This window comes from Rhinolophus sinicus, chromosome 4 (genome assembly GCF_057876585.1).
Source record: "Rhinolophus sinicus isolate RSI-liver-muscle chromosome 4, RSI-T2T, whole genome shotgun sequence".
NCBI lineage: Eukaryota > Metazoa > Chordata > Mammalia > Chiroptera > Rhinolophidae > Rhinolophus > Rhinolophus sinicus.
In genome coordinates this window covers 69,479,419-69,502,395 of record NC_142504.1, presented here as the reverse complement: position 1 = coordinate 69,502,395, position 22,977 = coordinate 69,479,419, and the positions used below count along the sequence as shown (strand labels likewise).

The 22,977-nt window shown below is 40.4% G+C and overlaps 1 protein-coding gene across 1 annotated transcript in view; it reads right to left on the bottom strand.

The window, feature by feature from the left end:
• The window catches only part of LAMA1 (laminin subunit alpha 1), a 160,862-nt gene that overhangs the window by 62,166 nt on the left and 75,719 nt on the right, over window positions 1–22,977 (bottom strand). The window contains exons 17-29 of the mRNA XM_019755789.3: window positions 17,642–17,769; window positions 16,132–16,218; window positions 15,211–15,422; window positions 9,522–9,628; window positions 9,039–9,219; window positions 7,875–8,011; window positions 6,954–7,190; window positions 5,728–5,871; window positions 5,035–5,214; window positions 3,702–3,887; window positions 3,020–3,147; window positions 2,246–2,366; window positions 1,105–1,242 (exon numbers count right to left, since the gene is read on the bottom strand). Coding sequence (XP_019611348.3) covers window positions 1,105–1,242; window positions 2,246–2,366; window positions 3,020–3,147; window positions 3,702–3,887; window positions 5,035–5,214; window positions 5,728–5,871; window positions 6,954–7,190; window positions 7,875–8,011; window positions 9,039–9,219; window positions 9,522–9,628; window positions 15,211–15,422; window positions 16,132–16,218; window positions 17,642–17,769 — 1,986 coding nt within the window. The remainder of the gene's footprint in view (window positions 1–1,104; window positions 1,243–2,245; window positions 2,367–3,019; window positions 3,148–3,701; window positions 3,888–5,034; window positions 5,215–5,727; window positions 5,872–6,953; window positions 7,191–7,874; window positions 8,012–9,038; window positions 9,220–9,521; window positions 9,629–15,210; window positions 15,423–16,131; window positions 16,219–17,641; window positions 17,770–22,977) is intronic.

Below are 22,977 nucleotides of genomic sequence, written 5' to 3'. Positions count from 1 at the left end.
ATTGGGCCACACCCCGAACCTCTAAGGCATCAGGTATGTCTTTCTTGGGGGGCAATTCATTTTCCTTCAAAGAGTTATTAGGTTGGTGCAAAAATAATTGTGGTTTAAAAGGTTAAAAATAATTGCAAAAAACACAATTACTTTTGCACCAACCTAATATTTTACCTGAGGTAAATTAGTCTTGGCACAATTTATACAAGTTACCAATGTTTCCACAAGTTGCCAATATAAAGAATGAGAGTTCAGGAGTAGGACAATGGTATCAGATTATTCTGTTATCAGTCGGGCTTAGGCAAAATCATGGATACAAGAGTTTGTCCTCAGGGCCACAAGACTTCAGTCTGGGTCACTTTGTCCCTTTCAGTGATCAAAGTTCTCCTCATGTCCCTGAGAGCAATCTAGGGCAGGGGGGTCCAAACTTTTTCCAACGTTTTTCACCAAGGGCCATATGCGGTAAAATACACAAACAGCCAGGCCACCCACTCGAGGTGAAGTACGTATTGCCTCACCTGGTTTATTTAAGTAAACTAAATATATTTTTGGAATTTGCTGCGGGCCGATTAACAATGGATCACAGGCCACAGTTGGCTCACGGGCCACAGTTTGGACACCCCTGAGCTAGGGGAAGGCAGCCGGGAAACAAATGCATACTAAGACATCGAGGAGAATATGAATTTTTTTTTACAAATGCAAGGGGAGAGCAGTATTTTACACAGAGAAATAAACTTTCAACATCGGCATTAACTTATTTTAAGATTTCCAGATGACTCTTCAAATTCTGTGACATAAAGTTCTCATCTACTTTGACTACACACCACTGCACCACAAGTAAAAACAAGGCACACTTAACTAATTCCCAAACTGATGCCCACTCACAGATTCAAGGAATTAAAATTTATAAAAGAATTTCCACCAACAATTTCCACTAAGTGTCAGTCCACTTAGCTAGACTTTTCTGAAGGAAATACATGTATACCTTACATTTAGGTAAATTTAAGTTCTTTCTAAACCAAGGCACCAGCGTGACTTTGAACCAGAAATTTAAACATTCAGTGCCTACTCTAATTCTAAACTTCATGCAAGTCCCCACACAAACAAGCATACCAGGCACGTCCCTGTTTCAGGGTCACAGATGTCACTGTGGTTGTTGCAATTGCAGGGCACACACGGAGCAAGCGGAGGGCGAGATCCCCTACCACCACTTTCCGGAAGCTTCCCTCTGTAGTAACCAGGTGCACAGTCCTGAGGGGGTGCAAAAGGAAAGAAAATGAATAAACAACCTGATTTAAAAATGGGCAAAGGATTTGGATAGACATTTCTCCAAAGAAGATACACAAATGGCCAACAAACCCATGAAAAGATGCTCAACATCACTAATCATTAGAGAAATGCAAATCAAAACCATAATGAGACATCACCTCATACCCACTGGGATGGCTACTATGAAAAAAAAAAAGGCAGAGAAAAATAGGTGTGCGGGAGGATGTGGAGAAAATGGAACCCTTGCACGTTGCTGGTGAGAATGTAAAATGGTGCAATACTGTGGAGAGCAGTATGGCAGCTCCTCCAAATTTAAAAACAGAATTACCATATGATCTAGAAATTCTACTTCTGGGCATAAACTCCAAAGAACTGAAAGCAGAGTCTTGAAGAGGTATTTGTACGCCCATGTTCATAGCAGCATTACTTACAATAGCCAAAATGTAAAACAACCCAACTGTCTATTGATGGATGAATGGATAATCAAAATAGGGTATATATAATAGAATATTGTTTGGCCTTAAAAAGGAAGCACATTCTGACACAGGGTAAAACTTCGATGAACCCTGAAGACATTATTCTAAGTGAAATAAGCCAGTTATAACAAGACAAATACTATATGATTCCACTTATATGAGGTACGTAGAGTAGTTAAATTCATAGAAACAGAAAATAGAATGGTGGTTACCAGGGACTGGCGGGAGGAGGGATATAGAGTTAGTGTTTAATGAGTACAGAATGTAAGTTTTGCCAAATGAAGAATTCTGGAGGTTGGTTGTGAATGTACTTAACACTACTGAACTGCACACTTAAAAATAGTTAAGATAGTGAAGTTTATGTTTACGTATATTTTACCACATTAAAAAAAAATTTAAGAGAAAAAAATAATAGATAAGTATATGTTCCGTTAATCACTTGGAGTTGCTATAACAAGCATATTTCAACTCAAAACCAGGAAACGGATTTTTAACTACAGTCTCCCTACCTGACATGAAAGTCCAGCTGTGCCGGGAGGACAGAGACACTTCTCTAACAGGGAGGCCACCTGCCTCCCAGGGTGCAGCTCTTCAGCCTTCCTGCCCACCTCCATTGAAATGTTTGAGATTCTGTGAAACCGTGTTAAGACGTGTGAGACGAAATACTAATATTTAGAAAGATACTTTCTAGAAACATAGCATATTACATAATGGTATTTGTACATATAATTAAACCAGAGCTTTCCTCAGTTTGGGATTAGTTCCTATTCACGATTATAAAGGAAATGTGAAAAACACGTTAGCACTGTCTTTACACAGTGAAGTTCCTCAGTTAGCATTTTAGAACTTAAAAATAGTGTTACAGAAAGAGTATCCGAGAGACCTCTTGAAGGACCAGTTTGGCCAAACTTAGTGGCTTTCTTTATGGGTTAAGTACTAAATGAGCAGGTGACAGCCTTCCCTGATACATCATTACAAAGGAACGGGCATTGCAGTTTAAAGGCAAAGACAGCAGAACTTAATCTTTTTTTCCATTTTATCCTCATCTAAGGTATCACCATTATGTACTTACATTTTATATCCACATTAGTATGGGAGACGGATAATCTTTGTCAATTTTCATATACTTCACACTGATACTAATATTTAATAAGGTTTTGGTGGGGAACAGAAATACGTATATTAAGAATGATAGGAAGTAATGGGGGTGAAGCAGATCAAATCCCTCCAGCTTGCTTTCATATAAGAAAAATGTTGTCTAAATTATAGAAGTTTCCAAGTACCTGCTTTGCTGTAATCCTTGACCATAAGATGCTTTGATGAGGATGTACTCAATGTTGCTAAGAACAGACATAAAATCTGAGCGTGTGACAGGTTTTTCAGAAACAGAATTAAAATATTTCCAGTAATTCTGCGGATGAAACACATTCAATTAAATCCAGAGTACAAATTCTCAGAAGCAATGAACTTACAAAGAAAATGATTCTTTTGTACATTTCTCCAGAAATGAGCCCAGTTCTGTGCATGACCCTAAGTTTAACTGAGGAAGATAGCCTGTCACCTCCCAGAGGCAGGGGCGATGCCAGTCTCATTTACCCAGACACACATCACCTATGGCAGTGCCAGCCACATAGTAGATAGTCAATCAATATCTGCCCAGTGAATGAACACTCACTTCCTAGACCCAAGCAAGTCCAAAGACTTCTTACCATCATGTCCACACAGTTTGAGACTTGTGTACCAAGATAAAGAATTTAAGATGCAGTTGCTATATATTAACATAAGCTTAATATCTCTGTTTTGAGAATAGAAATTTGGGTCATTTTTAGAAATCTTGCTAAAACCATTGCAGTTTTGATCTCCAGGTCTCCATGCTCATTCTATTACAGCCGCTTCATGACTTCATTATATCTATAGCAAAGTTCACACTTTTATGGGGCTTATATGAAAAGAATGCATGGTCACCTCTTTCATTCCTACTTCTTGCTCTTGTCTCACTCCATTCTCTGGTGCAGGCGCATCCATATAAATGACTTGCTTTCTGGTCTGGCCTCCTTTGATGAGCACTTGAGGCTCGAGGTTGAAGGTGCCCATGCCATTGGAGGAATAGAAGGCCACGCTGTACTTCAGTTTGCCACCGTAGGCCATGAGCTACCAAATAGTAAATTGTTGTTTACTTCTCTGACAAGGCATTGGTTTAAAAATATGTCATTACAAGCCTGCTGCCATTTGAAAGAAATCATGTACTTAAAAATACATCACATGGGTAGAATATGTTGTCTAGACTTTGCTTCCTTCTAATTCTACTTAATTATGGATTCTTAAGTTCACTTAAGCTATAGTCCTCTTTTTGTTAAGTGATTTTTTACAAAGTTTTTTAAAATTAAATTTATTGGGCTAACATTGGTTAATAACATTATATAATTTTCAGGTGTACAACATTGTAATTCAACATCTGTGTGCTCTATTGCGTGCTCACCACCAAAGTCTAGTTTCCCGCTGTTACCATGTATTTGACCCTTTCACCCTCCCCGCACCCCCTTTCCACTCATATGGGGAATACGATACAAAGTTTCTTTAAATAATTTATTGAAGTATGATTGGCTGTAAAAAGCTGTATATATTTAATGCATAAAACTTGAAGAGTTTTGGGATATGTATTCACCCATGAAATCATCACTTCCATTATAGCCACAGACATATCCATCACCTCCCACAGATTCCTTCTTGATGATACTAACAAAGGTAAGCTCCAGAATAACAAATCAACATAGTAACAGTCCTGATTATTTTCAAGCTCCTTTGAATTAAAAATTATCTATATCTATACACACACTGGATATATATTCGCACATTTTAAAGATCAGGGTGAATTCATACAAAGACTCCAATATTTATATAAACAAAAATGCAAGTGATGCCTTCAAGAGTCTTTTATAGAAGGTTTTTATTTTCCCCCAAACCGAGTGACAATTTCTTGAGAAGGACCTCCCAGGCCATAGCACCCAGGCTTGTACTGAACTTATATTAGTAAAAACAAATATTTGTTGAATGACTACTTTGAGAAGGATAACAATATGATTTGAATTTTAAAAGACTTCAAAATTAATGAAAAATTTTAAAGAACCATACATTTTGGGGGATTTTTATAAGTGTTAAACTTCTCCATCCCCACTTAGAAGAGGAAATTAACAACCACTTCAGTTAATGATGGGCAAACCCAGTCTATTGTGATTTCAAATTATACCCATATCCCCTTGGGAATGTGGACCGGCTCTAGGCTGGGTGTGGGCCTCACCTGGTCTCCCTGGAACTGCCCCGGCAGCCGCCAGTAAAATGGTTCTCCATGGACATGTTGCCTGACAGTCATGGCGTCCAGGAGGACATCAGGGGCCTGGTAATACACCCCCTCAGTCGTACCCCTGAGGTTACTCTGAGAAACCACACGCAGAAGAGGCTGATCTGAGCCCAGAGTTACCTAGTCATAGAAGGGAGGAAAAACGCACTTTAGGAAATGAATTTACTCTATACCTTTGATTTGTCCAATTCTACCATTATTTCATAGATAAGAGAGCTTCATTATTAAAACAGGGATAATAAAAACTTTTCCTTTAAACGTAAATCCTGATTGAAATGAAGTGAACATGTTTTAATCTATTGCATTTAGGGTCAAACTGCTGCTACACGGGGCAATTGTCAGTTATAAGAAGGACACTGTTGAGATATTGCCATCTTATCTTCTCTCCAACTAAAGCTTTCGATAGATTAGCTAAGGAGCAACACTGAATACCTTTAGTTCCACCTCCACATATTTCTCTGGACAGCAGAAGTACAGCTCTGATTCATAACTAACCCAAATTAGTTTCTCAGGATTTCTGATGCCTTAAGAGCAAAATTTAATGTAAGTGCTTGACTGTTTCTCCTACCCCCACCCAACTCCCAAGGGGAGAAAGGTTAAAAACAGAACATTTTAACTGCATTCCTAACTTACTGGCATCCTCACATAACCCTCCACCTCCGAGCAGAGTTGTGACAGCCCAAAGCAGAAGCACGGGGTGCACCCCAGAGGGTTGTCAGCATGGAGACCGTAGGTGCCAGCTCGACACTCGCTGCACTGAAGGCCAAGGACATTTTCCTAGAGGGAAAAAAATCATAGACTCATTTTTATCTAAAAAAAAAAAAAAAAGATGATTTCTGAACAAACAGAAATGAAGTAAACCATAAAAGTCATTTTGGATCAAGAAACATCCCTGGACTAGCTGTTCCTTAAGCAAGTTCCTTCACCTCTCCGAGCATTAGTTCTCTCAAAGACTCAGTCAGGGATTCCCCACAACAGCTGATGATCAGAATCATCTTGAAGCTTTTGGAAAGTACACATTCCCTGATTAGAATCTCCTGGAGGCTTCAGGTGACTCTGATGATCAGTCAGGGTGAAGATCGATGGATGAGGTGATTCTTAAGGCAAGTCTCTCCCGTTCTAACTGGCTATAATGAGAACTGCTAGTATCATAAATGTGCGAAGCCAAAAATATCCACTGATGTTCCCATTACTCCCAGGCTGTAGTATCTACCTGAATTGTCCCTTCCTCATCCCCAGTCACTAATCAACCCAGTACCCTCTGGATTCCGTCTTTCCAGGCCCAGGAAAGGACCAGAGAAGGTGGCCAGAGACTCTTTCAGCCCTGTAATGCATTAGTTTTCCTATTGTGCTTTGTTGTAAGGACCTGGTCCATGGTTCTTATAACAAAACACAATGGGAAAACTAATGGAAATACATGGAATTAAACATGATGTTGAAATCTTACCTCCTTGGAAAATAAGAAACATGAATTTCCTTTAATCTGGTCAGCATATACAAAAGAATAATTATCAGCTCTAAAATCACAAATCTCCTTGAGCTCTGTGTTATCTATTTTACCTATATATTCAAGACAGGTTGGCTACTCAGCCAATGGTAACACATGATAGAAAACTCAAGAGTGTTTTTCAAATCAGTTCCATCATCTCGCATTTGCAATGACCAGTAAAATTTCCATTTAAAGAATCATCCATCATTCTAGAAGAGCACACATGAAATTTAAACTCAGACCTGCAAGGTATTGTTTACTCATTATGAGACGTGTCTAAAACCTGGCTGCTTATTTAAATAGTTAAAAGCTCAAAAGTCACTGTTACGAGAAGGTAAGAGGAAGAAAATGGAACACCGAGGGCCCACACCTTGCAAGAGCAGGTACCAGTTTCCTCTGCACAGTTGCAAAGACCCTGTTCCTCGTCACAGGTGTCCACCAATGTCCCTCTCAGGTCACAGTCACAGGCCACACAGTCTGGAAAGTCTCTGAAGCCAAGGGAGCACTGATGACAGCTCGGTCCCGCAAATGCAGGCTTACATTGGCAATGGCCAGTGAGCACATTGCACTGAGGACTGGCTGACCCTTCGCGACTGCAATTGCAGGCCTGGAAGAAGGGAATAAAACAACACAACTAAATAAATAAAAAGGCAGCTTTTACATTTTCATAATGTGCACATATTGGAGTGATCAGAAAATACTAAATGTGGGGAAATTATACGAAGGAATGGATCTCTACACTGCTCTATGGATTAACTCTGCCACATGCCAGCAGGAGGCAGGAACTGCATTGTGGACATGTGTGCATCTTTGTGGCACATGTGACCTGAAACTCAGTCTGCTTCATGGGGACAAACAGTCCAGCAACATTATTTTAGAAGCAAAGTAATTTTACCTCTGTTCTCAAAACACAAACTATATCTAAGTTTAACTGAAAAAGTTACATAAAAAATTAGAACCCTTTGAGAATGGACATAAACCCCTAATAAAGCGATTTATGCCCTTCTCCTAGAAGATAGTATATATCACATAATATATTTAAAAAGCACTAAAATAATTTTTTGACCTTCTAACCATCAATTCCACAGCTAGGGTCTTGAAGAACTCTTAGAATAACGTATTTTAATGGTGCTGTTTCTTTCACTTTGATTCCTACAATCCATATTGAGTTGTAAATATAAACCATAAACCTATTCAACCGGTTAAAATCAAGCACATAGAAGAAAAGGAAATCAACTCGCTAGAGCAAAGTAATGCTCAGTTAAGAAAACGCACAGATGATAGCTCACACCTGGCATCCGTGCTCCAGGTCATAGCCCCAGTATTTGTCCTCACAGGCTTCACATGTTACGCCTCGAGTATGAGGAGGGCAGATGCACTCCCCCGACGCTGGGTCACATGTATTCTGAGTGTGAGTACAGTCACAGGCTACAACAAAGACAGATGGTGGTGTTACAGGTCAGGACAATCAGTGCAACAGAAGGGGTAAGAGCTGATGCTACAAGTTATTTTCCTCTCACTAATAATCTAAATCATTCTTTTAGTTCCTGAAAGAGACCATGTGATTCCCAAGACCCCTTTGTGTCTCATGGGAGGTGGTTGTTCCTCCTTGTCAAGAAATGCTGCTGGATACGGAATACAGTCAATAATATAGCAAGACTAGTCAGAGGGATCACTTCTTAAATTATATAAATGTCTAACCACTATGCTCCACACCTGAAATTAATATATAATAATATTGAATGTCAACTGTAATTGAAAAATTTAAAAAGGTGAAGGGAAATAAGAGGTTCAAATTTCCAGGTATAAAACAAATAAGTCATGAGGATGTAATATACAACTTAGGGAACATAGTCAATAATATTGTGATAGCGTTGTAGTGTCAGATGGTTGCTGGACTTATGGTGATCACTTCTTTAGGTGTATAAATGTTGAATAACTATTGTGTACACCTGACACTAATATAATATTGAATGTTAGCTATATTTTAATAAAAATCTTTGAAAAGTAAAATAAAAATAAATGCCGCTGGAAGAGAGGTAACGGGGACACAGGGGGTGAAATAGAACAGCCTGGAAAAACCCTGGATAGGTGGGAAGAACAGACAGAACTAGAATTTATCGAGCATTTATTGTATGCCACATGCTGTGTTAAAGACTTGATGTACAACCTTAAAAATCCTGGATGGACATTATAATTAGCTTGTCCATTTTAAGAATGAGGAAATTAAAGCTAAGTGAAGTTAAGTAATTAATCTAAGCTCACACAATTAATAGAACCTGACCAAAGCTTATGGATGTATCTGGAACAGGGATACAAACAAAAAGGTATGAAATTCTACATGTAAAGAAGAGAAAAAAAATAAAGGAACTTAACAGAATTAGAAATCAAAGGAGGGTTCAAAGAGAAGTCTGGAGATTACTATAAAGTCTCAATAATGAATTCAAGAGCTTACGTGTACAGCCACCATCCTGGAATGCGTAGTAGCCACGTGCACACCTGTCACACCTTTTCCCAGCTACACCTGGTACACAGTGACACTGGCCTTCCTCCGTGCAGTCATCCGACATGGAGCCCATCGTGCTGCAGTTACAGGGCAGGCAGCCAAGCCCTGTGTCCAACCCGTAATAGCCATACTGTTTCATAGAAGGGGCAAAATCGTGGAAGCCAAAATACATTTTAATAAATAACTAATAATACTAGAATGTTTTCCAAATCAAACGCGGGGTGTTTCATAGAATCATAAAGTGTTCATTCCAGTCCTTTGTAAACTGAATACATACTCTCTAGATAGGGAAGCACAGCGTACACCAGTTGCGTTTTGGGTGTTAGCTCTTTCAAGAAGTCGGGAATTCATTTCATTTGAACCAAGGTTAAGTTGTCGATTATGAACATCACTAATACTTTAATTGTATGCAATGACTAGTAGGCATCTTACCAAGCACTGATCACACTGTTGTCTGGTCACATGTGGTTTGCAGTCGCAGAGACCCGTCTCAGGATGGCAGATGCCAGAAAGGGAGCCCTTTCCATGGCATTCACAGGCTAACACACACACACAAAAACATAGTCGTGTCCATTTCTGGGTTTGGTTATGAGATCCCTTAATCCCCAAAGGAAAAATTGTACACTTTTATGTTTCAAATCACAAAACTAAAAAAACACATATATTACTTTGAAATAACTTTAAATATTTAGCATTTTTTCTGAAGAATAAGCCAAAATAGGGTTGGTAGAGGAAACATCACAGAGGAAATAAACTACTGAATCTATTAAGATAATTATTAGCAAACTAACTTGACCAATTTCATAAATTCTTTGAAAACATTTAAATGGCCCACCAATGTATATCCACAAAACTGCATTAAAAAACATGCAATGGAGATTTCAAAATCAATGTAGCCATTTTCTCTCATTCCAATCATGTCTATATTTAATATTTTAAAGCTCAGTTATAGCAATCTACATAAATATATTTCATAATTTAATGAAAAACATTTCCCTCTTCTAAGTCACGAGTCATATGTAGTTCTAATATATTTACCTTCAGGCTAGATGTTTCAGTTTTATCTAGTTATAATATTGATGATTAAAATCCCCTACCTTTTCAAAGTGATGCAATTTAATGAAAGCAAGACATGTTTAATTGATATTTATACCACAGGTGTCAATATGCACTTCATTTTAAATATTTAATATGTTCACTGGGCCAGCCCAGTGGCTCAGATGTTCGGAGTGCCGTGCTCCTAATGCCGAGGTCGCTGGTTTGATTCCCACATGGGCCAGTGAGCTGTGCCCTCTACAGCTAAGATTGTGAACAACGGCTCTCCCTGGAGCTGGGCTGCAGTGAACAGCTGGAGGGCAGCATGAGCTGCCGTGGGCTTCTGTGTGCTGCCACGAGCAGCTGGTGGCCAGTGTGAGTGGCCGGCAGCCATCGTGAGGAGCCAACCGACGACTGGCGACCGACTGCCTCACCCAGGGGGAGCACAAGGCTCATAATACCAGCATGGGCCAGGGAGCTGTGTCCTAAACAACCAGACTGACAAACAACGGCTTGAACCAGAGTGGGGGGTTGGGGGTGGAGGCAGAAGAAGGGAAAAAAAAAATATGTTCACTGACAAAATACCCCAGTCATGTATACTATTTATGAAAGCTTGGATTCAGAAAATGCACAATTTCTGTCATATGGTATAATAATGTAAGAAAAGAAAAGAAAAACTTTGCAAATTATCTCAACCCCAAGCACTCTGTGTGGAAGCCCACTGCAGTGGGAGGCAGAGCAGTGGGAGATGCTGGAAACTGGAAGGCTGATGGTGTGGGGACAGAGCCAGGAGTCCAGTTTCCAGGCTCTCGGCCTCACGTGGACAGATGCTGGCTCAGGTAGTAACTGGCCATCAACTGTGACTGGATGGCCATCAGCTGTGGCTAGTTGGCCGTCAGCTGAACCAGTGAGCCATTGGCCACTGCTATAACTGCTGTGGCTATGCTAGCAAAAAAATGGGGGCTGGCAAGAATATGGTGGCTGGCAAGGGCTAAGTGTAGATTGCAGATTGCAGAGAGGCGGATTGCAGCTAGCAAATGGAGAATCGGTCAGATGGCAGAAAAGTGGACAGCAGGTCGCACATCGTGTGAATCCAGCTGCCAGTGAGACTATAGTGGGATGACTCCCCTACCTATGGCTCCGTGGGTGTTCCTTTTTGGCCTCACCATATCCTGCGTTCCTATGTGGGGAGCGGGATCAGAGACCCTGCAGGCCGCCCTGCATGACAGATGGTCAGGAGAAAGGTGGTGGAATTCTGCCTCCTTGACTGACCTTGGCCAATCTCTGGAGGAACTCTCTCACTGGAGGTTTGCCCTGGTGGAAGTGCGCTGACACTAACAGCTCCTGCGGGAGGCCGGTTAAGTGCTATGGGCCCCATTCACTGCTGCCCTTTCTGCTCTGCCCATTCCTGTAGCCAAAAACCTCTACTACCTCTTTATATTAAACATGCCTTTTATTTCCTATATTTCTGATGCTTAGAATTCTGGGGCCTTGCTGACTCTGGAGAGACTACCCTTCTCAGGGTTAGTCTATTTCTAGAGATAGTAAACAGCTGTAATGCCTTTCGTGTGTAAACCTATCAGCCCAGAGCCCACACCCCTGCCTGCCTTCTTTATTGGGCTCTCAAGTTCATCCACTGCCCTAATCACGCCAGAGCCATGCCTCACACAACTAGGGACAGCCCCCTATGTCCCAGAGCCTGCTAAGTTATTCAAACCAACCAATCTTAAGACTGTTTATCCTGCCTCACAGAAACCACAAAAAGGCTCTAGCCCACATTTTCCCTCCTGACCAACCTGGGAGCTTCCCCACAGGGCCAGCCCCATGCTGTGATGTGTCCCCCTCCTCCTGGCATCTATCTTTTCAATGGTAGTCATCTGAACTGCTGGCCTTGCCATACCCAAATAATAATAAAGCTTGTATTTTAAAACACTCCTCAGCCTCCAACCATTCTCAACTGTCTCCCATCGAAAACATCACATACATACGCCCACATTTTCTCCTCTCTCTCTCTCTCTCTCTCTCTCTCTCTCTCACACACACACACACACACACACACACACACACACACACACACACCACCCGACACTCATACCCTTAACTCTTTATCTGAGGTCCCATCCTCCAAGCACTCTTCCTGAAGTCTCCAGGTACTTCCCAGGTACAAATTCCGTGAGCAGATTTTCAGTTTTCATCTTGCTGTATCTTTCTAAGGGGTGGGACCCCTGACTGCTCTCTCCCTTTTGAACTTTCTCCTTACCAAGTTTTCCGAACACCCATTCTTCAGTATTCTTCCTACTTCTCATGTATTTCTCCCTATTTCTCATATTTCCCTCTGGGCCTCCCCCTCTGTGTCTCACTTAAAGTTTTCCCTTCCTTTGGTGAAAATTCAAAGTTCACTGTATGATCACCACAGAATACTAATGATAATAGGAAATCATATCTATCATACTATCAGTTTGTACCTGTCACATTACAGACAATATTTCATGTAACCTTTGTAGCAAACTTAGGAGGGAAGCATATAATTTTCTCTATTTTTCGGTGTGAAATTTAAACCTCAGAATATCCTTCTGTAATAACAATTATAATAGCAATTATTAATAAAAACTTGTTCGTGTTATAACCAATACTAGTTTAAAACCATTGCTGATTACCGACTTCATATATTTTAATTCTCATAAGAACCCCACAATATGAAAATTATACCCACTAACTTAATTCACGTGAGGTTCCTTTAATGTTAGCGCTCAGCAGAGTTCCCACAGCCCTTTCCTTTCTCAGTGCCACTCTCTGCCCTGGACAGCTGTGCCCACATCTATCACTTCAACTACCAGGCTCTTTTTCTTCCCTGATTCCTGAATATCCAAACGCCTTCCCAACAACTCCACAGGACTTCCCATGTCAGTGATATTGAACACTGAGTTTTTTACATGGCTTAGCCTAATAAAATACAGTATTATATTAGCATGCGGAGGGGATCTTTGGAAGCCCATAAAAGGGACTCTGTTCTATACCTGGAAGGATTTCTACTGAGGGACTCTGTTCTGTACCTGGAAGGATATCCAGCAACAGTTGTAGGAATTCATCACATCAAAGCTAGGGGTGGGGGAGGGGGAGATGAGAAAAGAATAAAAATTATAACTACAGGGCTTGGACAGTGTCAGTTCAGCTGCCTGGCCAAGAACTTGGACCCAGCCAGACCCCAGGGCTCCGTGTCCTAACCCTGCTCCCCCACCTTCCATTCATCACCAAAACCTTCTATTTCCTATCTTTCCTTTTATCCCCACAGCAAAATACTGACACAGTTTTGTCAATGTAGATGCACATATTAAAGGAAAATGACTTTTTGGTATTCAAACATCCACTATGTTTGAATAACTTGAAGGTATGAATCCTTCTTCAACAACAAATTTTGTGTAATCTAAGTACAGACAAAGTATTTTTGATGAAAATTTAATATCCTGATTGAGATGGGTTATAAAATATATACTTAATTTTAAAGACTCAGTTCTTCAAAAAAAGAAAGAAAATGTCTCATTAATACTTGAAAAATTTGATTACACGATAACATTATAATACATTTTATATATTGGGCTAAATAAAATGTATTATTAAATATATATTTCACCTGTTTCTTTTTCCTACTTAAAATGTGGTTACTGAAAATTATTAAATTACATGTGTGGCTTACATTTCTGTTGGACAGCATTGATATAGAAAAATAATAAAAATTACTGCTCTATTACTAGCAATTATAATAGCTAACATTTATTTAATGTCTACAACTTTAAATTTGTTATCCCTTTGAATTCTCAGAAAGGCCTTTATACATATAAATATATATATATATATTTATTTATATATATATGTATATGTAATTGTGCCCATTTTATGTATAAGGAAATAGTGGCTCAGAGAGGTTAATGAATTTGCCTAATGTCACACAGTTGGTCAGTTATCGACCCTGGACCCTAACCTACATTAATCAGACTCCAAAACCTGAGCTCCACATATGTACCTATCATCTACCCCATCATATGTAGTTCCCCAATAGACTTGAACCATAAATTTCCAACTCCTATCACAGTTCTCAATCCAGTGCCTAAGAAGTAACAAATAAACTAAGAAATGAATCATCAAGGTTTGCCATAAAGATGAAAAGAAATGATGAGAATTGCAAAAGAATTTAATCAACTTTGGAGTTTTATAAAAATGCCAGTTATCATAATTATCTTCCTGTAGTAACAAATCAAGGTGACCACGCTGCTGAACTGAAGGTCGGTTCATTAGCCCAGGACTATAAAACCTTGTTGATTTCTTTCTTGACGTGTACCTGGGAAAATATCTTGTCTGTCACACTAGCACCCTCTTGTGTCTCCACATTGTAATAGCATAGTAGGATTTCATCATTTATAGGAAATTATCAAAATAATTTATAATTGTCATTGTTACTCTTTCACTTCTTCAAGAACTGTGCTACACACACACACACACACACACACATATTTGAGGGTTGTATTGGACCTAAGGCTTTAAAGTCTGTCAGCTAGGGCATAGGAAAATCTGCTTTTCTCAGTGAGTGGTTCTACCTGACTCATAATTTCAAGGATCTAAGCAAAGCCCTACAGAGCAACATGGGGGTCACTAGGTCAGGCATAGACCACTAAGACACATCGATTTCTGGGGCTGGAGTCTCCCCATTTCCCACCCTACCTCTTGAAATCCCATTTGCTTCACGAAACCCCTTAGCATCTCCCTCACAAACATGACAGGCTTAGAGCATCACTCTTCCTTCATATCAGTCTCTGAGAGCTGTACTAGCACTTTGTAAAACACCACTTTCTCCTCAGATGGAAGAGTGCATCTCTTCTAGGCCATCTGACCTTTGCATAGAGTAACCGATGAAGCTGACATAGGGTAGTAGGAATGTCTTTGTTCTTGGGTCCATACCCAACATTAACACAAGAACCACTAAGATAAAGTTACCTCATGGGCTGAGCACTTTTTGACACCTGTAAGTAAATGGATGGAGACTTCACATAACCATAAGTAATGAACTCGACTTCACAGCGCATAAACTCACCACGGCAATTTTTAGCAGTCACAGCATCCCCGTAGAACCCGTCAGCACACCTTTCACAGTGGGCACCGTCTGTGTTCCCAATGCACCTCAGGCATTCTCCAGTGACAGAGTCACAGTGACCGGCCTCTGAGGGGTCAACATTGCCGCTGCAGTTGCACAGAACACAGGATTCCCCAGGCACTGTTGGGTTTCCATAGTAACCGTCTGCACATCTGCATAAAAGATTGAAAGAGGGATCCAAATAAATACAATTTCTCTAGACATTACCCCACTATCCAGGGGTTCTCTGGATGGTTAATGAATCAGACTGACTCTTTTAATGAAAGATTTATACTGTGGAAGGAATGCAACTCCAAGTTCAGACATTCACAGATTTCCTTCACTCACTGGGAAGAATGGGGAACGCATCCAAAATGAGCCACAAATCCAAGGGGACGTGGACCTGGCCCCATGCCAGTTGGACCCACATCCCAGCTCTCAGGGATGTCACCCTCTCCTACGGACTGTAGCCAGACTCTGCACTGAGACTTCCTTGTGGGAGCAGACAACATTGGCTTTCAGGCGCCAGAAGACAACTATTAATCAAACTACCACTCCCCTACAGAATTATCCAGGGTAAAGGGATATTTAAATGTGTGGACAGTAAATACTGACTCCTTGCTGATTCCTGTTGTTACTGATGATGAGAACTCAGATTTAGTTCAAGGAGATCGAGTGCCATTCTCAAAAAATTCTCAGGGAATTTCAATATTAATTTTGTTATTAAATACTGGTTTTTCTCTAAGATTACATGAGTTAATAATCATGTACCAAAACTCCAAAACCACACTTCACTACACATTTAAAAATAAACACATAGAATTTATATTAAAATAGTTTTTAATGCATCTTTTTGGAAACCAGTTGAGCAATGCAAAGTACCTCTCACACCAAGTTCCTGAGTATCCCGGGGCACACTGGTCACAAACTACTTCATCTCCATCGTGTAGGTGGCAGGTGGGGCTGAAACTATCAAAACATTAGAAATGAGTGCAATTTTCCCATGCATGGATACAGAATTTCTAAGTATTTTAAATGCTTAATTTCTACCACTCCTGTCCTTACAAACTTTCATTGGGTCCTCACTCCTTAGCCCAGAATCCAAGGCCGCACGGCCCACTTCAGCTGGAGTGTGCTTCCTCCTCTCTCTGCCTGGGCTCACCCAGCTTTTCCCCAATACTCAACTCAGCTGTCACCTCCTCCAGGAGGCCTGCTCTGATATTCCAGCCTGGTTCCTCTCTGGGTTCCCTGGCACTGCTTGCCTGCCTCAGAACCTGGCCCACATTGACCAAGAGTGAGCTCCCTTATACACTTGAGCACTCAACATTTCCCAAAAGACCTCCACTGCTGACCCAGGGTCCCTTCAGATTCTACTCCTGCATCTCAGGAAGGCCTGTGAAGGGAAGTATGGGGGTGGTTAAGAGTCCTCCATGATTTCAGGAGAGTAAGCTTGATTGTATCTTTTATACACTGGAATTTCAAATAAAAATCCCCATGGGGGAAATTCTTTGTGTGCGAGTGGAGAAAGAGTTCTAAAGGGTAAACTAGTGAGAGAGAGAGAGAGAGCAGCTTTCAAACCACTGGCCTGCAGGACATCACGCCCTATGCCCCATGATGTACAGGCCTTCACATGACTGTCTCCTTCCACATCACCTCATGCCTTATGCTCCAGGACTAACTGAACTCCTTAGATAGATCTGCTCTTTTATGCTGCCATGGCTTGGCACACTCAGTTCCTTCTGCCTAGGATATCCTTCACTGCTGCCTTCAAATTCCTTCTCATCCTTCAAGGCTCCGATCTAGAGTTTACTGAGAGTCATTCATGGCAGATTCTCACAGTTCAGTGTACATTCCTCTACTGTGGGCCACACTGTGGATTCCGAGGGCCGGCAGACATGGACAAACAGTTTGATACTCAGAGTACCTACCATGAGACCTAGTATATAGTAGGTGCTCAATAAATACTTGCTGAATCAATTAAATGAATTCAGCCCATTCTCAATGAGCCTCACATTTTGTTCATTAGACCAAAAGCTCTGTAAGCCCAGGAACATGTTTTATTCATCTCTGTATCCCCTATACCCCCTCGCCCAGTGGTAGGCACACAATATATACCTATGAAGTAATATGACCAACATTATACCAAACGGAAAAACAGTATGCAAATGTCCTTACCATCACACAACTTGCCTTACATAATTTAATACACAAAACTTTTTTTTTTTTTTTTAAAGACAATCCACCCCTCCATCTTTAATCCTAATGAATTATTACTGGGAAAAATTCACACTCTTATTACATACAAAGTCTTCCTCTGTGGATATTAGTACATATCTGGACAGAAATCCTGGCCAGGCCAGACAACACCTGCTGGGGGAGATGCCAGGCTTACTTGTTGGAGGCGGAGGAGAGGGGGCAGGCACAAGGCTGGCAGTCCCCGGGAGTCCCGCGGGAAGGCAGCCCATAGAAGCCAGGCAGGCAGTGCTCACAGTGGTTCCCGGTGGTGTTGTGTCTGCATGCCTAGGACACATGAATGAAAAGAAGACTCAGCTCAGCTTTCCATAAAGGACTCTCAGATATATCTACAAACAACTTAAAGTCCAGAGAAAAAAAAAGACAAAATGCTAAAACAAGTCACCAAACTCTGTGACATGAGAAAGGGTTGCCTTTTTCCAGATTAATTAATAAAATTTTAATGTGTGTAAATGGGAAGCATAAGACTTTCACTTCCGACCATGTCAGAGTAACTGGTATCTTCTTGCCCTTCTGCAGGAAACTAAAAAACTGGAACAAATCTATCAAACAAATGCTTTCAGACAATGGACAACAGAGGGTGCTGGTCTGTATCCCTGAGAGAAAGGAGATGGTGGAATGAATCTTACAACCACATGTTTGTTTGTTTGTTGCCTGCAGACACTGGCCAAACAGAGCTGGGGGTCTTGCTGAGTTGAGGAGACAGAGATCAGAGTTTGGGGAAGCTGAACCTGCTGGAATTTGGACAGAGGGCTAGAGCTTCGGAGAGCAAGAGCTCCAGAAATCTACATGGGGGATCCCTCCAAAATGCTAAAGAATACTAAGCTGCTTGTACGTAGAGTACAACTCCTTGAGACCAGATAATGCAAGACAGGTGAGATGTAAGCTGAAAAATTCAGAACTCACACAGAGCTCAGAGATATTAGAATTCTAACCAGCATTATACCACTGTGGGGAGAGCCCGGTAAACACTCAGCACACTCAGTAGAGACTTCAGAAGGAAAATTCCTTCCTAGTTGTGCTAAAACTGCCACAGAGTAAAGGCTATATGAGACCTGCCCCAACAACGTTGAAAAACAAACCTTGAAACAATCACGCACACTTGCAATAACCTAACTGTCTGCCAAAATAAACTTCTAAGTTCTTTAAAAGAAAGCAACAAAATCTGGAAACTAAAAAATGCAACAATATTCATCAAACAATATTCATCATGCAATCGAAAACTACTGGATATGCTCCCACTGGCCAAATCTGGGAAAATTTGGAATCCATGAGTCCTGACACAAAACACGTAATTAAATAAATATATGAGGAGAAGGGAGGGTTCTTGCGTATAGTGAAATGCTATACCCATAAGTGTGGGGGAAGGGCTAGAGTTGGATAACCATTCTTTTGCAAACATCATAGTAAGTATTGTTTGGGCAAGAATAATCAATGACTACAAAATCTAAGGGGGAAATCTGATGAGGAACAGGATACTTGCATGGTTCTAAAGTGTCTCCCTCACTTTACAAAATGAAAGAACAGCAAATATATAGTGAAGAAATTGACCGACACCTGGCCTGAGAAATCCGAATTACCACCACGAGTGAGAGGCAGTGGACATGTGGACCTGCACATGCCATGTGCCGAGGAGGACACACTCATGACCTATTCTGGCCTGAAAAGTATAACCTGAATCTATTCATGGGAAAACAGGAGAAGAACCCCAAATGAGAGACATTCTATTTTTTTAAAAATGATTGTCTTCTTCAAAATGCCAATGTCATAAAAGGCAAAGACGTGCTGTGGAAATATTTTGAATTACAGACTAAAGAGACATGACAATAAAATGCAATACCCAATCCTAGAAGGGGGCCTCTAATGGTGGGGGGAGGGGGGAATGCTATAAAAGACATAATTGAGTCAATTGACAAAACTGAAAAATAGATGGTAAATTAGGAAAAGTAGAATACCGATGTTAAATTTACTGCAGTTAATAACTGTACTATGGTTACATAAGAGAATATCCTTATTCTCAGGACATGCACAGTGAAGTATTTAGGGGTAAATGGACAGGATGTATGCAACTTATTCTCAAGTAGTTTAGAAAAAATATTATGATTGGATTATGATTAGATAGATAAAGAACGAGAATAATAAAGCAAATGGGGAATAGGTTAACAGTAGGTGAACCTAGGTAAATGGTGGGTGTTCTAAGCACCATTCTTATACCTACAACCTTTGTATACATTTAAAATTATTTTCAAATGCAGTGTTATTTTTTGTTTAGTTTTGTTTTGTTTTGTTTTAATAGGGGACAATAAGTACTAGATATGAGAAGCAAAAAAAAAAAAGTGATAAAGTGATCCATAAACAGGAGAAAAATCTACAAATCAGGCAAAGAATTATGTAGATAAGAATTACTACTGATGTTTCATTTGAAACACTGCAAGCCATAAGCAAAAAGAACAATTTTTAAGTGCTGAAAAAGAGTCTGCAAAAATACATTTCAACAGTGAAGGCAAAAGAAAGTCTTTTTCAGATAAACTAAAGATAAGATAATTTGTCAATCATCACACTTGCAGTGGAGAAATGCTGAAAATAGAGAAATATGGTCCAGATGAAATCTTGGATTTATACCGAGGAGTGAAGAATACAGAAAATGGTAAATACATAAATAAATATGAAAGACTCATTATCCTGTAAAACGTCTTTGGAAAGTAAAACCACCCTGAGCTCAGTGTACACGAGATGTGCAGGAGAAATGAGAGGGGCACAGGGACCGAGCAGAGGGCAGCGCTGAGCACCCGGCAGCTTCATGGCTCAAGGGAGAGGGTACCTGTTTTGCACATTGTCTCCCAGGTTCTGCTTTCCCTGTGACTCAGTCCCCACATCCCCTGTCCTGATGCCACCCAGAGCTGTCTCCTATGGCCTCTACCCACCCCTGCCTGCATTCACCTGCCCAGTCCCACCTGTGGGTCCTCTCCTCTCATTTCCTCTCTCCCGGTCTCCACCTGGTCTGGCATTTCCCTTTATACCCTTTCTCATAGAGCTACCCATTTTACATACGTTTACAGGCCACTTTTCTCATCCAACAATTAAAATATTATGTCCAGTTTCTAAACTACATACTTTTTTATAATTCCCGAGGTTGATAAAATATTTCCCATATACTAAATTTAATTTGGGACTATAAATACTTGTGTTACATCCTTTTGTACCAAGGTTTCACAAGTTTTATTTAGGGTTATAGAAGACGACAGCTTCTAAACTTGAATGTATATACAGATCACCTGGGTTCATATTGATTCTAACTCAAGAGGTCTGACAGGGACCTGAGATTCCAGGTTTCTAAAAATGCTCCTAGACGACGTCCATACGGCTGGTTCTCAGAACACACTTCGGTAGCACATCTTTTTCTCCCCATCCCCCATATGATCTTGGTTTTGATAATTTATCCAAATCAATTAAAAATGCAACTGGCCTTAGTAAAAGCCACGTGGTTGCACTGCAAGTATTACAAGTATTACAGAGAATAACTCGTTTCATTAAAATATATTTGATTATGTATAATTAGAAAATGTCTATGATATGTTTTCTTTGCTCAAAGGGCCAAATGGGGTCTTCTTTCTCTTTGGGAAAACTATCCTGTAGTTCTGTTGAAGAACCTGCTGAGGCTTTGTGTCAAGGTTTTCTCAGGTGTGTGTCACCTTCCCACTAAGTGACTGTCCTGTTGGTAGAGCTGGTGTGTGAAGGATGGGAAGGCCCATCTCCTTGCAGAGGAAAAACATCTTCTCCATTTGAAAGAAAAAACATGAGGGCCCAAGACGTGCCCAACTGCTTTTTATGCCCTGCTCTCTGCAAGGCAAAGAAACTGGCTTCTCCTTGGGATAAGAGCAGAAAGAGTGCAGAGAAAAGAAGAGGGGCTGAGGACTTTTGGTGTATACATGTAGGTGCATGGGTTGTAACAAATGTACCACTCTAGTGGGGGACACTGTAATGGGGGAGAATGTGCCTGTGGAGGGCGGGTAAGAGCTATATAGGAAATCTCTGTATCTTCCTCTCTATTTTGCTATAAACCTAAAACTGCTCTTTAAAAAAAAAAATAGTCTTAAAGAAAAGAATACGGGCACTAAGAACAACTGCAAACTTCTCTCTAATAAACTGTAAATAAGGAGTTATAGTTTAAGCTAGATAGCTACATACATTGCCAAGGGCTATAAACAGTTATACAAAAGGAAGAATTAGAGGTGTTTTGTTTTTTTAAAATAATAGATAAAAGCAAAATTAGATTAAACAGATAAATGAAGCTACCAACTTTGGATATTCCCTAAATCCCGATCTAATTTTTTATTATCCTTGCTCCTTTGAACATTGATTATTTTAAAAAGAAAAAGTAACTTTACAGTGGAAATACCTGGCAGACACCACTTAATCCAAGTGGCTCAGGCTAACATCCCGAGGAAGAAGACAGTGACATACGTCCCTGAAAGGAGGCACTGACAGGGCACATCACCTCCATACCTACCTGCCAAAAATGCATAACCTCAACCGAACCATGAGAAAACAGACCAGCCCCAGCTAAAAGACCAGTCCCACAGAACGTCCAGCATGCTTCAAAGGTGCCACAGTCATGAAAGACAAGGAAAGATGAGAAACTGTCATAGATCGAAGAAGGAAAGGCCATGGAAGGCAATGTGGGATTTGAAAGGAAAACGGACACGAATGGAAAAAGTGATGAAATCTGAGTGGTCTGTAGTTTAGTTGATCAGATTGTGCCAGTGTTAATTTCTTAGTTTTGATAACTACTATGGTTACGCAAGATGTGTGTTAAGGGAAGCCCGGGGAAGGTTACGCAGGAACTCTATTTTGGTAACCCATTGTAAATCTAGAATGCTTTCAAAAAAAATGTTTAACTATGAAACTATTATCATTATTGTTATTAGAGCTTTAAGAACAGTTGCTATTTAGCATTTCTACTTTACAAAAATACATGAATATATTTCTGTAAATATATATTGATAGAAGCATGTGCAAATACTCTTTCAGCCTACCTGTAACTAGACCCAGAGGTGGCACAACTCTGGGTCAGAGGGACTGACTCTGTGCAAATCACCATTTCATGCAATTCCTATAGACACTTCACTTACAGAATGAAGAAATGAACCAAGAACAAAATGAAAGCTTTCCTTATAGAATAAAGAAAAATTAGGCTCTAGAGAGAAAAAAGCCATTCATGGCACCACGCCAAGATCTTCTCCATGGTTCTGATAATTAATTTTCCCTAGTGACTCAATCAATCTCTTTTGGAAAGAGTGTGAACATATCCCTGTACAATGAATAGAGTTCAGCTGATTAACATATGCATTCACTCCATCTATGAGGAGTGAATCCATTAAAACTCAGGAGTGTGGCCTGGCTTCCAGGCATAAGAGCCTAACAGAATTCCTGATTGAAGTTAAAAAACAAGTCTTGCCCTGTATTTGCCCCAAA